This window comes from Homarus americanus, unplaced genomic scaffold (genome assembly GCF_018991925.1).
Source record: "Homarus americanus isolate GMGI-L3 unplaced genomic scaffold, GMGI_Hamer_2.0 scaffold57980, whole genome shotgun sequence".
Classification (NCBI taxonomy): Eukaryota; Metazoa; Arthropoda; class Malacostraca; order Decapoda; family Nephropidae; genus Homarus; species Homarus americanus.
In genome coordinates this window covers 7,749,837-7,764,961 of record NW_024716703.1, presented here as the reverse complement: position 1 = coordinate 7,764,961, position 15,125 = coordinate 7,749,837, and the positions used below count along the sequence as shown (strand labels likewise).

Genomic DNA, 15,125 nt, shown 5'->3' with positions numbered 1-15,125 from the left:
GGTGGTGTGTGTGGGAGTGGGGTGGTGTGGGTGGTTGTGTGGTGGTGTGTTGTGTTCTGATGGGGGTGTTGTGGTGATGTGTGTTGTGTGTTTTGTGGGGTGTTGTGTGATGGTGTGGTTGTGTTGTGGAGGTGATGGGGGTGGTATGGGGTGTGTGTGGTGGGTGTGGGTGTTGTGGTGGTGTGGGGTGTTGTTTGTGGTGTGGGGTGTTGTGTGGTGGTGTGGTTGTGTGGTATTGTGGGTGTTGTGTGGTGGGTGTGGGGTGTTGTGTGTGGGTGTGGGGTTGTTTGGTGGGTGGGGTGTTGTGGTGTGGGTGTTGTGTGGTGGTGTGGTTGTGTTTGTTTGTGGTATGGGGTGTTGTGTGGTGGGTGTGGGGTGTTGTGTGGTGGGTGTGGGGTGTTGTTTGCGGGTGGGGTGCTGTTTGGTGGGGTGTTGTTTGTGGTATTGGGGTGTGTGGTGGGTGTGGGTGTTGTTTGGTGGTTGAGTGTTGTGGTGGGTGTCATGTTTGCTTGTGGTATTGTGTTTGCTTGTTGTTGTGGGTTTGCTTGTGGTGTGTGGGGTGTTGTGTGGTGTGGTGGTGGTGGTGGGTGTGTGTGGTGGTGGGGTGTTGTGTGGTGAACCGTGATGGTGTGGGTGTGTGTTGTGTGTGGTGTGGGTGTTGTGTGGTGGTGGGGTGTGTGTGGTGGTGGGGTGTGAACCGTGATGTGTGGGGTGTTGTTTGGTGGGTGTGGGGTGTTGTTTGGTGGGTGGGGTGTTGTGTGGTGGTGTGTTGTGTTTGTTGTGGTATCAGGGGTGTTGTGTGGTGGGTGTGGGGTGTTGTTTGGTGGTTGAGGTGTTGTGTGGTGGGGTTGTGTTTGCTTGTGGTATTGTGGTGGTGTGGGTGTTGTGGCGATTGTGGGGGTGTGTGGTGATGGTGTGGGGTGGTGAACGCATTGTTTGGTAGTGTGTGGTGGTGTGGGGTGCTGTGTGGTGGTGTGTTGTGTGGCGAGTGTGGGGGTTAGTGTTGTGTGGTAGTGTGGGTGTTGTGTGGTGGGTGTGTTGTGTGATGATGGTTTGGGGTGTTGTGTGGTGGTGTGGGTGTGTGGTGGTGGTGGGGTGTTGTGTGGAGTTGTGGGGGGTGGTAGGGTGTTGGGTGTGGTGGTGGTGTGGAGTTGGGGAGCATTGTGTATTGGTGAGGGTGTTGTGTTGTGGTGGGGTGTTGTGTGGTTGGTGAGATGGTGTGGGGGGTTGTGTGGGTTGTTGTGATGGTGGTGTGTTGTGTTTGGTTGTGGTATTATGTGGTGTGGAGGTGTGGTTTTGGTTGTGGTTTTGTGAGGTGGATGTGGTGGTGTGTGTGGTTGGTGTTGTGTTTTGGTGGTGGTGGAGGGTGTTATGTGGTGGTGTGGGGTGTTGTGTTTTAGTTGGTGTTGTGTGGGGTGTTGTGTGGTGGTGTGGGGTGTGTGGGTGGGGTGGGTGTGTGTGGTGGTGGTGGTTTTGTGTTTTGGATAGGGTGTTGTGTGGTTGTGGTGGGTGGCGTGTGTGTGATGGTGGTGTGTGGTATTGTGTGGTGGCGGAGGGTGCGGTGTGGTGGTGTGGGTGCTGTGGTTTTGTTGTTGCGGTGTTGTGTTTTGGTGCGATGTTGTGGTTTTGGTTGTGGTGTTTGGTGGTGGAGGGTGTTATGTGGTGGTGTGGGTGCTGTGTTTTGGTTGCGGTGTTGTGTTTTGGTTGCGATGTTGTGTTTTGTTGGTGGTGTGGTGGTGGAGTGGGTTGGGTGGTGGGTGTGTGTGGTGGTGTGGGTGTGTGTGGTGGTGTGGGGTGTGTGTGGTGGTGTGGGCAGTCAGTGTAGCGGTTGTGGTGTTGTGTGGTGCTTGTGGTGTTGTGTGGTGGTGGGGTGTTTTGTGTGGTGGTTGTCGGGAATTGTTTGGTGTGTGGTGTGGGTGGGTATTGTGTGGCGGGCGTGGTGATGGTGTGACGGGTGTGGTGATTGTGTGACGGGTGTGATGATGTGTGGGGTGTTGTGTGTGTGGTGATGGTGTGGGTGTGTGTGACGGTGTGGTGATGGTGTGGGTATTGTGTGACGGGTGTGATGATGGTGTGGGTGTTGTGTGACGGTGTGTGGGTGTTGTGTGACGGTGTGGTGATGGTGTGGTGACGGGTGGTGATGGTGTGGGTGTTGCGTGACGGGTGTGATGATGGTGGGGTGTTGTGTGGCGCGTGTGGTGATGGTGTGGCTGGTGTGGGGTATGTGTGACGGGTGTGATGATGGTGTGGGGTGTTGTGTGACGGGAGTGGTGATGGTGTGGGTTGTTGCGTGACGGGAGTGGTGATGGTGTGGGTTGTTGTGTGACGGGTGGGGTGTTGTGTGACGGTGTGGTGATGGTGTGGGTGTTTTGTGACGGGTGTGGTGGTGTGGGGTGTTGGTGACGGGTGTGATGGTGTGGGGTGTTGTGTGACGGGTGTTGTGCGGCGGTGTGACGGTCTGGTAATGGTGTAGGGTGTTGTGTGACGGGTCTGGTAATGGTGTGGGGTGTTGTGTGACGGTGTGGTGATGGTGTGGGGTGTTGTGTGACGGGTGTGATGATGGTGTGGGGGTGTGTGTGGCGCGTGTGGTGATGGTGTGGCTGGTGTGGGTATTGTGTGACGGGTGTGATGATGGTGTGGGTGGTGACGGAGTGGTGATGGTGGGTTGTTGCGTGACGGGAGTGGTGATGGTGTGGGTTGTGTGTGTGACGGTGTGGGGTGTTGTGTGACGGGTGGGGTGTTTTGTGACGGGTGTTGTGTGACGGTGTGGTGATGGGTAGGCGGGTGGTGATGGTGTGGGGTGTTGTGTGACGGTGTGGGGTGTTGTGCGGCGGTGTGACGGGTCTGGTAATGGTGTGGGGTGTTGTGTGACTTGTCTGGTAATGGTGTTGTGTGACGGGTGTGGTGATGGTGTGGTGGGTCTGGTGATGGTGTGGGTGTTGTGTGGCGGGTCTGGTAATGGTGTGGGGTGTGTGTGGTGGGTCTGGTGATGGTGTGGGGGGTTGTGTGACGGGTGTGGGGTGTTGTGCGGCGGGTGTGACGGGTCTGGTAATGGTGTGTGGTGTTGTGACGGGTCTGGTAATGGTGTGGGTGTGTGACGAGTGTGGTGATGGTGTGGGGTGTTGTGGCGGGTTTGGTGATGGTGTGGGGTGTTGTGTGGTGGGTCTGGTGATGGTGTGGGGTGTTGTGTGGCGGTCTGGTGATGGTGTGGCGGGTTTGGTGATGGTGTGGGTGGTTCTGGTGATGGTATGGGGTGTTGTGTGGCGGGTGTGGTGATGGTGTGGGGTGTTGTGTGGCGGTGGTGATGGTGTGGGTGTTGTGTGGCGGTGTGTGTGATGTGGGGTCTTGTGTGACGGTGTGGTGATGGTGTGGCGGGTGTGGTGATGGTGTGGGTGTTGTGTGGCGGGTCTGGTGATGGTGTGGGGTGTTGTGTGGCGGGTCTGGTGATGGTGATGGCGGGTCTGGTGATGGTGTGGGGTGTGTGTGCCGGTGTGGTGATGGTGTGGGGTGTTGTGTGACGGGTGTGGTGATGGTGTGGCGGGTGTGGTGATGGTGTGGGGTGTTAAGTGGCGGGTCTGGTGATGGTGTGGGGTGTTGTTTGGCGGTCTGGTGATGGTGTGGGTGTTGTGTGGCGGGTCTGGTGATGGTGTGGGGTGTTGTGTGACGGGTGTGGTGATGGTGTGGGGTGTTGTGTGGTGGGACTGGTGATGGTGTTGGGTGTTGTGTGACGGGTGTGGTGATTGTGTGGCGGATCTGGTGATGGTGTGGGGTGTTGGCGAGGCACCTGGTGGTCGGTCACTTGAGGTTTTCACCCGGATGCATCTCATCGACCCAGACCAGCGCCTCTACTACCATCTTACCTCTACCTTAAAGTAACCACGTGTGTGTGTGTGTATTAATAATAATAATAATAATAATAATAATAATAATAAACGGTTTATTAATAGAGTTGCAGCCGGTGGCTGAAAATATACAGACTTACATTTGATTTAGACATAATGATATAATATGCATTGAATACATTTACAGGGCTGTACAGTACATAAATCAGGAGTTGTTTCTTAGTTTAACAATTGATGGGATGGTGCTATTCTTATATCTATCGGTGCGGGCTCTTATGGGCTGAATTTTCTTGTAGTGACGGACTGTGCGAGGTGGGCGGGGGGCTGCCGGTGGCAGGAGGTGGCGATGACGAGGGTGGTGCATGAATTGGCTGCCAAACCTTTCCAGTGTTTGGTGGTGGAGGTCACTGAGGGATGGCATTTCCAGGGTGGAGAGATCGTTGGTGTCGCTGGAGTATTCTGCGCCGAGCATGATTCTGCAGGCCCTTTTCTGTACCTTCTCTAGCTGACGTTGTTGGGTGGAGTTGAGAGAAGACGACCAGGCTGGTGACGCATACGTTAGTTTGGGGAGAATAAAGGCGTTGTAGATGGTCCTCAGCTCTGGCGTGGGTGTCCCAAGTGACCGAAGTCGTCGTAGCATGTAGAGACGGTACGAGGCTGCCTTGACTGTGTTATTTACGTGGGCCTTCCAGTCAAGTTTGTTGTCTATAGTTACACCCAGGAGTTTGGCATACTGCACCAGCTGGAGAGGATGGGCACCCACTGTGACTGCTGGGGCTTGCACTGGAGTGGTGGCGGTATTGATGTGCATGACTACGGTTTTGGTGTGGTTGATGGTGACCTTGTTCTCCGTAGTCCATGCCTGTAGCCTGTCCAGGGTGCCTTGTAGCGATGTGTGTGTGTGTGTGCGTGCGTGTGCGCGCGTGTGTACATGTGTGTGCGTGTGCGCGCGTGTGTACATGTGTGTGCGTGTGTACATGTGTGTGCGTGCGTGCGTGCGGCTTAAAGTTCGTGATGCTACTTGAAGATCAGCTTAAGTTGTGATGAGTTCCTGGGAAGTTAACTTGGAATTGCTATTTTTCTTGAGGCTTATTATATTTACAAACTCTTTATGTACCTTTGTAAAAGTCGTCCATTAATGTGGTGGTGCTGATGGGGTTCTAGAAGTGGTGGTGCGGCAGCTAATACGTGGGTACTTTACTGTGGGAGTGGATTGTAATGTTGTGAGTTAGCTCGAGTATCTATCTGTTGGTTGCCATGGTGACAGCCTCCGCGTGTGTTGTACGTGGAGGAGGGAGGGAGGGCGGGCGTGTGGGTCAGTTGTGTGTGTACTGCTGCCTCGTGCACCCGCTGCATCTTGTCTCCCGTATACCTCCAACTCTCCCTGACTCTTGCCTACATACACCTCGCTATAACCTTAATAAGTACCTCCGAATATAGGTTCTCCTTATTTTTAAGGTGTTAACTGAAAATAACTAGAAATAATATAACCAGATATATTAGAGGTATCACTGTGGGTTAATGCGTTGATGTCAAGGGTGGCAGGGAGGGCAGGATCTAGTGTGAATTAAGCTGTGGAGAACGAGTTGTAAATATCATGAGACAGGACGTGTGAAGCCGTGTTTGTAAACATAGTGGCATGACAGGACACTAAGGAGAACCTCAGTGTTGATCGTTCCTACCACCTTCAGTACCCCCATTTCTGTGAGTGACCAACGAGTGAAAGAATGTAGACTAGGGCGCCAGGAGAGGGACGTGTGTTTTGGGTCATCACTGGTAAACGCCGTATCCCTCGCCCCCCTTGGTGAGTAGTCCTCCTCACGTAGCGACCTCTTGCACTACAACACATCTTGACATTATTGACTTTCCAATTGCACCTCAGTCGTCTTAGGCTTCAACTGAACCTAATGTAAATTATTAGGGCTGGGCCCAGTTCCGTTAGCTGGATCCTAGTTCAAAAGATTAGGACGAGCACATTTAACCTGCAACTCCCCCCTCCACGTTACACCTAACCCTGGTAGCTGGTGTAGGTGACTCCTGAATCGTAAAGGGTGGTGAGGTGGAGTGGTGGTGATGGAGGGCGGCGAGGTGGAGTGGTGGTGACAGCTGATCGTGGACTGCAATGAGGTGGAGGGGTGATGGCAGCTGGTGGTGGAGGGCGGCTAAAGTGGAGTGGTGGTGGAGGGCGGCTAAAGTGGAGTGGTGGTGGAGGGCGGTCAGGTGGAGTGGTGGTGACAGCTGGTGGTAGAGGGCGGTGAGGTGGAGTGGTAATGACAGCTGGTGGTGGAGGGCGGTAAGGTGGAACGGTGGTGAAGGGTGGTGAGGTGGAATGTTCGTGACAGCTGGTGGTGGAGGGCGGTGAGGTGGAACGGTGGTGACAGCTGGTGGCGGAGGGCGGTGATGTGGAATGGTGGTGACAGCTGGTGGTGGTGGGTGGTGAGGTGAATTGGTGGTGACAGCTGGTGGTAGTGGGTGGTGAGGTGAATTAGTGGTGACAGCTGGTGGTGGTGGGTGGTGAGGTGAATTGGTGGTGACAGCTGGTGGTGGTGGGTGGTGAGGTGAATTGGTGGTGACAGCTGGTGGTGGTGAGGTGAATTGGTGGTGAAGGTTAGTACTGTGCGTATCACCAAGTACACAGGAAGAGAAAGTTAGGGCTGGTCAACTGTATCATGTTGTACTATTTGCACTGCAGTATGTATCTCTCACTCCACTACTTGCCCTTGTAGCCATTACTTTTCTTCTCCAAGATGTGAACATTTTCTTAAATTTATCTGAAAGTTATAAAGGATAGGACGTATGTTAATGATTGGTTATGTACATGACTGTGCTGTTGAGGTTTGTGCAGTTACTGATTATGATTGGGAGTTATTAAACATTTTAACCTTGTAGTTATTGTGTGCAGATATACTGTATTAATTGTGGTGGAGGCAGGTGTGGAAGTACATTGTGGTAATTGTGGTTTACACTCGGTTACATGACAGGGTCGCTTCATGTTCGGCTTACTTTGAGAAGAAAAAATCTGGCCGTTAGTAAGTGATTTAAATTTGTAAATGCATTATAAGTAGAGAACAAAAAATAAATCACTCCATATGATTTTTGAAAAGATATACCTCGCTCTATAGACGTTGATCTGATTATTAAAAAGTCTAAACTGGATGCAGCTTCCCTACAGAAATAATGTACTTTATAAAAAACCCGTGGCGGGAGTCAGCAGTTAACGCCAGTCGGTGGCGACAGAGAACCAGATTTGCCAGTTTTGTGTGGTAGTGGGTTCCGGGACGACCTCCCTGTCGTCCACCTTCTCCGGCATTCGGACACACAGGTGGGATACAGCTTGTGAAGGACTGACTGACTGCAGATGAAAGTTGCTAGGTTGCCCCAATCCCAGCGACAGTCTTACGGTGAATTTTTATAATTCCTGCATTTCTTAGAATATAAATTTGTTCCTGTGTTGTGTAACAGTGAAGATGATTATTAGTGTCCTGTTATTTTGATCCATAATTATTTACACACAGGAACTTGAATTATATGCTACCAATTAAGTGTCGTTTAGCGTATATGCCTAGGAATGCGGCTGGTCACCTGCAGCCTTGATTGTTGTTGTTTTATCTTTCTTGGGAAATATGAATTAATTTAGCTAAAAGTTCGTTTTGTGTCTTTATTACATATCTCTACAGTCAATAGAACAATGAACAAGTATACATAACGGCAATAAAAGAAGAAAATGTGGGAGATGAAAATTTGAGTGAGTCACGGGATGCTACACCGGCAATTGTAGGTGTGTTGCGGGGACGGCGTAACCATAGCAACTGTGAACATGGCGGAGCGACCACGACGCTGCTGGCCTGGCGCTACTCCCAACTCACTGACTGGTGTGACGTAGTTGCTTTAGTGGCTTCGGTGGAGTGAGACTTGGAACCTATATTGTAAGGTTTTGAAGGCCCCACGGGTTGATTATTACTGTTGAAATTGGCATGGGTGTTAGTGAGCATCTATCTGGACCATGACGGAGATGAAAAGGTAAAGTTTATGTCGAAGTTGTCTTAAAAACTTGTGTGTTGTTGAGTTTGAGTAGGTCACCATATGACCAGATGGGGACTATTTCTCAAGGGATAATCAGGTTGACGGTTGTGTTAATTTGGGTAAGTATCCAAAGAGGTGGTTTTGGACGTCCTTGGAAAGCTTTGAGGCAGTGCATAGTGACCGGAGAAAGTGGCTAGACCCTTGGAAGAAGCCGGCAAAGAATGCGGGCGGTGGTGACGGAGGCGGCACTGACTGAGGCGAACCAATGAAAACGGTTTTACTGGTGCACAGCTGATGTGTGGACGTATTTAGCGGGGCGGCCATGATCACATGCACTCAGGGGACGTGCAGCATCCCCCATCCCCGGTGGTGGCGTTGACTGGGGCCAACCAGTCTCACCCAGCACTACTCATCCTCTGCACTGTGTATCTTGTCCTGGCCATGCAGTGATGTGTGTCCTTGGCACTCTACGGCAGTCTATCACGTGCACTGCCACTCACAAACGTTTCATTCCGTGCTGAGTTGGTCATATATTTCCTCAGACGTCTACTATAATGCTGTTCCCAGACCTACATAAAATGTCCTTACTCGACCAATAGTTCCTCGCCTGACGTGGATTGTTTGGGCGTGTCGTGGGCATGTTCAGCTGTACTTAGTGTATAGTTTGTTCTGATCATACATAGGTAATACTGATTATTCATAGTTTGTCGTTAATAATATATATTTCTCTATATTCCAACGCCCATTTTCTCAACATTTCACACATGCATATCTCCTCCATCCTTGAGGGCAGAGGCCATCCTACAGTAGTCATATGTATGCTCACCATCCAGAACTGATTATGTCTTCTTGTGGCACATATTCTGATACCCTCAAACACCGGTGCCTCTCCCTTCCCCATGTGCTACACACACACACACACACACACACACACACACACACACACACACGTACTGCTCTTCACGGTAACGTCTCATCGTGAACGTGTGGGTTTTATTGTTCATCATTGTGTCTCGGGCTAGGCGCGCGCACACATGCCATTGTTACTTTATGGTGTTCGTGGGTGTGCAAGGAATTATTGGCTTTGCACTGTCATACTCGTATGTTTCCATGTATAGATATTTGTTATTGTGTAGCATACAGATATACTTCAATTTGCAAATATGGTATAAATCAGCAGGCAAAGTTTGCTTAATCTTGCAAATATTTATCTGATGTATAGATATTCCACGTAGCTGTGTGATATGTCCGCCTTACTATTGTGAATACGTTTCCTGCCATGCACGGATAGGCCTTCACGTGCCTCAACAGGAAAGTGGTGTGGGTCGTAGTGCTGATGATGGTGACGGGGTTTTCATTGATGTTACTAGGTTCCATTAGTGACAGTGGGTTCCATTGGTGAAGCTAGATAGCATTGACGACTTACATTGGTGACACTGGGTTCCATAGGTGATAGGCAATGCCAGTGTATTGAGGTGGGCGGTAGACGGGTTGGTGTAGTACGTGGATGACCTTGGTGACAGTTGGTGGTATTGGTGATGGTATAGGTGTTGTGTTGGAAGGGTGCTGGTGTGGAATAGTGTTGTTGGTTGTGGTTGTGTGAGAGAGGTGGCGTTGGTGGTGGCGTGGACGGGGATAGTACAGTATTATTGTTGGTAATAATGATGGTGTTGGAGGGGTAGTGATTGATGGTAGTGATGTGTTGGGGTTATCCCGACTGCAAACCGAGACAGACAAGCGCCAGTGCCGGAAAGACGCTGCCGCCGCCCCTCCCACACTATAAATGGAGCACATCCACATGTGCAACATCTGTGAACGACTCTGCCGGTCCCGTATCGGCCTCTTTGGTTACCATAAAACTCACCAACCTAGGTGACATCCTTAATAACATTGTGTCATAGCTGGATGATCGTCATAATCGATTCCAAGTGACAGCAAAGTAGTAGTAGTAGTAGTGGTGATGATGAAGATGGTGTTAGTTAAGAGGAGTAGTGATGTGTGGGCAGGATAGTGTTAGTGGTGATGTGTGGGTGGGATAGTATTAGTGGTGATGGTGATGTGTGGATGGATAGTGTTAGTGGTGATGTGTGGGTGGGATAGTATTAGTGGTGATGGTGATGTGTGGGTGGGATAGTGTTTAATGGTGATGGTAATGTGTGGGTGGGATAGTGTTTAATGGTGATGAACTGATGATGATGGTGTTGGAGGGGTAGTGATGGTGGTGATGTGTGGGCGGGATAGTGTTAACGGTGGTGCCATGTGCCAGATCGTGTTATACTGTTCTCGGGAATACCGTTATTGTGCCAGCTAGACCTTGGTGAAGTAGGTGGTGCCAGGCCTCAATTATTATTTATTTTTTATGTTTTATTTTGGTATCGTTCCTCTGTATTTAATGTTCATATTTTATTCCTGCATTTCTTTTCTAATTTGTTCTTCTTTTCTTTGAGGTTCCTGTACCATCTTAGATCCAACACACTCGGGAATGGGAGAGAAGTGAAAATTGTATGTTGGAATACGAGTGTGGGGGCGTCGATTCGGCCAACCATCTTTTAATGTTAAAAAAAAATCTTGGCCATTAAGGTGGAGTGTAAGTGGGATCGTGTAAATTCTCTTGGTTGATTGTAGGTTTGCAGGACGACAAGGCTTGATCGAGTGTAGGTTACAGGACGAGGCTTAAGTGATTGTAGGTTGCAGGACGATTGACCGACCTTACGGTTTACAGGTCAGGTGGGCTCCAGTTCTAATTACTACCTAACCATTACAATTGGGTCTTCATATGAACCTTGGCCTCAGTCTTAAGGGTCAGGTGGGGTTATGGCCTCATTTGCATTGTCATGAGGAAAGGTAAGGGGGCGGTGAGGGAGGGATGATTGGGCTTTGAGAGGTGTGAGAGAAACTGTGGGGGAGATGAGAGAGAGGTGAGAGGGGGCAGTGGGAGGGGATGCGAGGGGACGGTGACATCATGACATTGGGAAGCAACTCCACCACCATCATCATGTGAGGCGACCAAGACGCTCCGCGACGCTGTAAATAGTGTGTGTGTTGTGTGGGTCATTCTGGTGCCACGTGCAATGTCACTCTCCTCGCCTTCTCCCACATCATCATCTTCCCTTATATTTCCTCCACCACTATTTTCACCACATCCCGACCCCTCCCCTACTCCCCCTTTTCCCCTTTCTTTTCTTTCACTACTGTAACTTTTCCACCACCACTCTTCATCCTTAAGGGGGTTTCCTGTCTTAAGGGGGCTCATTAAAAGCCCCTATTCTAATGGAAGCAAATGCTAAGGGTCAGTTTAGGTTTGGGGTTGAGGTCAGTATAGATGGACTGATAGAATTGGAAATCGCTTAAAGGTCTACAACACAACCCTCCCACCTCCTCTCCCCACCTCTCGTCGCCAGTTACGTAAAATGATATAAAACTGAAGAAAACAAGTGTTGGAAACAAGAAAGGAAGATGGTGATAAAGAAAAGAAAGAATGAAAAAATAGTAAAACGAAGATGATAAAGCAAAATTAAATGAAAAACAAGATGGCGAAGAACAAGAAAAGATGGACTAGGAAAACAATAAATATAAAATTAAAAAGGGGAAGAAGTGGAACACCAGATGATGCTCTGGGATGCCGTGGGTGAACCTTCTCAATAAGACTTGACCCTTAGTGTCAAGACCTGACTTACTTACTCAGAATAGGCAAACTGTACTCCAAGCTTTGTCAATAAATTTGTTAAACTAAAATAAGACTTGGGTTGAACTTGGTGCCGCTGTCGCCTGACTGCCTCGCGGACACACTCTCCCTCTTATCGCCGACCCTTTAAAACAATAACTGTACATAACAATACAGTACTTACTTCAAACAAGACTGATGTAAGAGTCATCGGGGCTTAAAAGTTTGGGTTCTCTCCGGGCTCGAAGTCACGTTTGATGCAATTTAATTCAGGGTGTCGGGAGACATGACAATCGTTTGGTGACTGTATTTTTTAATTGCAGAACGATACTGGTCCAGCAGTTTACACACACATAGCGATAATAATTCATACTTCCGTTTTCACATGTTTATGCTTGGGGTGTTAAGGTGAGCAGATAAGTTACGGCCACAGCCGAAGTGATAAACATCACTACAGTTAGTGTTAAATAGTCCATTATTATGAAGTGTGGTGGTGTGGTGAGGGAGGAGCACTTAGGCAGGAGGTGTGAGTTTGAGTGGTGGCAGCGTGGTGTCCGCCCGGCCAGCTAGTGGTGGTGGTGGGGCACTCAAGTGCGGTTGGCTGGGCGGCACGTGCCGGCTCACCAGCTGCTGCAACACCCGCCATGTATTTCCATCATGGCCACCGCCCCCGCTCACGACGCCCCCATGTCTCTTGCTGTGGCACTGTCTGCTTCTGCGGCACTGTCTGCTTCTGCGGCACTGTCTGCTTCTGCGGCACTGTGCAGCTGTGTTTTTTGTTGACGTATGTTCTTGTGGTTTGGTCTCTTCTGGTGACGTTCACAGCACCAATAGCAAGACGCATCTTACCGCAAGAGTTTCACCCCCCCTCCTCCTGTTAGGAGGCTACAGCTGAATTTTGAGTTAATCAAAATTATGAACTGTATCACGGAATTCAAGTTCCTGGTCATCAAGTGAACACTAATCGTTACTGTCAATGAGTTACCAGGAACCATTAATAATAATAATAATAATAATAATAATAATAATAATAATAATAATAATTAACGGTTTATTGAAAGAGCATGGCAGCCGGGAGGCTGAAAATATACAGTTACATAATTGGGGACTGGGTCTCTTGATGGTGTGTTGTGGGAAGGATAAATTCCATATCCAGAATTTCCCTCACGCAGCTACTGTAGTTGTGAGGAGAGGGACTACCAAACTGGTGGTTAAGAAACACACCAAGGATACAACAACGACAACAACAGCTAAGTGTACCAACTCGTTCAGTCCCTTGATAGACGAAATGGACGTTAGTACAGTCAGGGACAAGGCTGACAAGAAAGGTGCAAAAACTTTAATTGTTGGTGACTCACAGGTAAGGTACTTGGACAGAGCCTTTTGTGGTAAAAATAAAAATAGGATGAGGGTGTGTTTGCCAGGGGCTGGGGTGGGGGATATAGTTGACAGGATGGACAATATCTTGTCTGGTAATGGGAACAAACCCATTATCTGCCTCAGTGCAGGAGGTAATGATATTGGCCGGTGTAGGAGTGAAGAATTTCTTGATAAGTTCAAGACAGCTATAGATCGTATTAGGACTAAGGTAGGGATCCCTATCATATGTGGTGTCCTGCCTAGAAGGAGAGTTAGCAATGAATGGTTGTCAAGGGCATTTGGTGTCAACGGCCGTCTTGACGGATATTGCAAGTCAATATCAGTCCCGTTCATTGACAACTGGGACAACTTCTATGGCAGAAGGGACCTTTATGCTAGGGATGGGGTACACCTGTCTTGGGATGGGGTGGCAACCCTGGCTGGGTCTCTAGAGGGGGCAGTTCAAAAAATATTGAAGTCTTTAAACTGCTAGGGGAACATATGGGCACGGGGGTGGAGGAGACTGCAGTGGGAGCAGGTAAACAAAGTGAAAGATTACAGGGAAATAGTGTTAGGAATGATGACAAAACTAAATTAGACAGGGAGTTTAAACCTAAACACGGTAAAGGGAGGACTGAACACGGTAAAGGGAGGACTCAGAACACGACTAACTTAAATGTCTACTACACGAACAGTAGAAGTATGAGAAACAAAATGGATAATATTAGGGCCTTGGTATGTACCGAAAAAATCGATATAATAGCATTCACAAACATGGATCAACCTAGCTCACGTGAGTTACTGGTCGAGCGGGTTACAAATTGTTCCATATCGATAGGCAGACCAGGAAAGGAGGCGGAGTAGCAATCTATGTCAGGGATAATCTGAAGTGTGAAATAAATAAGGAAATAAAAACAGCGGAATATAGAAACAATTTGGATAGAATTATTCGACGGTAGGGAAAAATTAATCAGGAGTAATATATAGACCTCCCAATCTTGATAGAGTCGATGAGAGACTTATCTGGGATGAAATGCACAGGGCTTCCATACACAACAAAGTCTGTATAGTAGGCGACTTTAACCTTGGCCAAATAGATTGGACTGACCTTACGTGTAACTCAGAATCAGAGGATTTTCGCGAGACGATCCAGGACTGTTTCCTAAGTCAACATATAACCGAACCCACCCGGGGTAATAATATACTGGATTTAGTTCTGTCGAACAGAGAAAACCTCATTAGCAATGTCGAGGTAGGGAACGAACTTGCAAACAGCGATCACAAAGAAATTAGATTCCGGTTAGATTTTCAGGGCAGACGTAAGGAAAATTCCACTAAAGTACCAGATTTCAGAAGGGCAAACTTTGACAGTTTAAAGGGGCAGCTGAGAGAGGGAGTGTCGCACTTGACCGTGAACCTGACAGATGACACCGACCTGATAACGAGATCTGAGATTGCCGAGTTCCACGACAATTTGAATAATGAGTTACTTAATGCACAAAGGCAGAACATACTGTACAAAAAACTCAGATCAGACAACAATGACCCTAAATGGATAAATAATTATTTAAAGAACATCATTGGCCAAAGGAAGGCTATAGGTAAAAGGATAAATCGTGGCGAAATTTATCTCCTGGATTATTATAAGGTATTGGCGAGTAGGGTTAAAACCGAGATAAGGAAAGCCAAGAGGAATAATGAGGTAAGGATAGCAAGGGAGGCGAAGACAAACCCTGAAGGATTCTACCAAATGTATCAAACTAAAACATAAGAAAAGATTGGACCAATACGTTCAGATACCGGCGAGCTCACGGATAACGACGGAGAAATGAGCAATAATTTGAATAAATATTTTTCAACAGTTTTCACCACCGAAAAGTTAAACATGATACCCGAGGCACTGACTCTATTCAGAGATAGTGAAGAAAACAAATTAAGCGAGATAGTAGTGACAAGTAACGATGTTAGTAAGCAAATAGACAAACTAAAGCCTAATAAGTCACCTGGTCTGGATGAGATATTTGCCAGGGTATTAAAGGAATGTAAGGAAGCGCTTAGTATGCCCTTAGCAAAGTTGTTTAACATGTCCTTAAAAACAGGTGTAGTACCAGAATCCTGGAGGATAGCGAATGTAATACCGATTTTCAAGAAGGGGGATAGATCACTATCCTCTAACTACCGCCCAATCAGTCTAACATCAATAGTAGGCAAATTACTGGAAGCAATCATTTCAAACT

The 15,125-nt window shown here is 48.4% G+C and overlaps 1 protein-coding gene across 2 annotated transcripts in view; it reads left to right on the top strand.

The window, feature by feature from the left end:
* Window positions 1-7,714: 7,714 nt before the first annotated feature.
* The window catches only part of LOC121858274, a 180,501-nt gene continuing 173,090 nt past the window's right edge, over window positions 7,715-15,125 (top strand). Inside the window, exon 1 of one of the 2 annotated variants that reach the window (XM_042354583.1) lies at window positions 7,715-7,862. In XM_042354583.1, the coding sequence (XP_042210517.1) occupies window positions 7,846-7,862 (17 nt within the window). In that variant the 5' untranslated portion in view covers window positions 7,715-7,845. The remainder of the gene's footprint in view (window positions 7,863-15,125) is intronic. The other variant, XM_042354584.1, reaches the window with a different exon arrangement.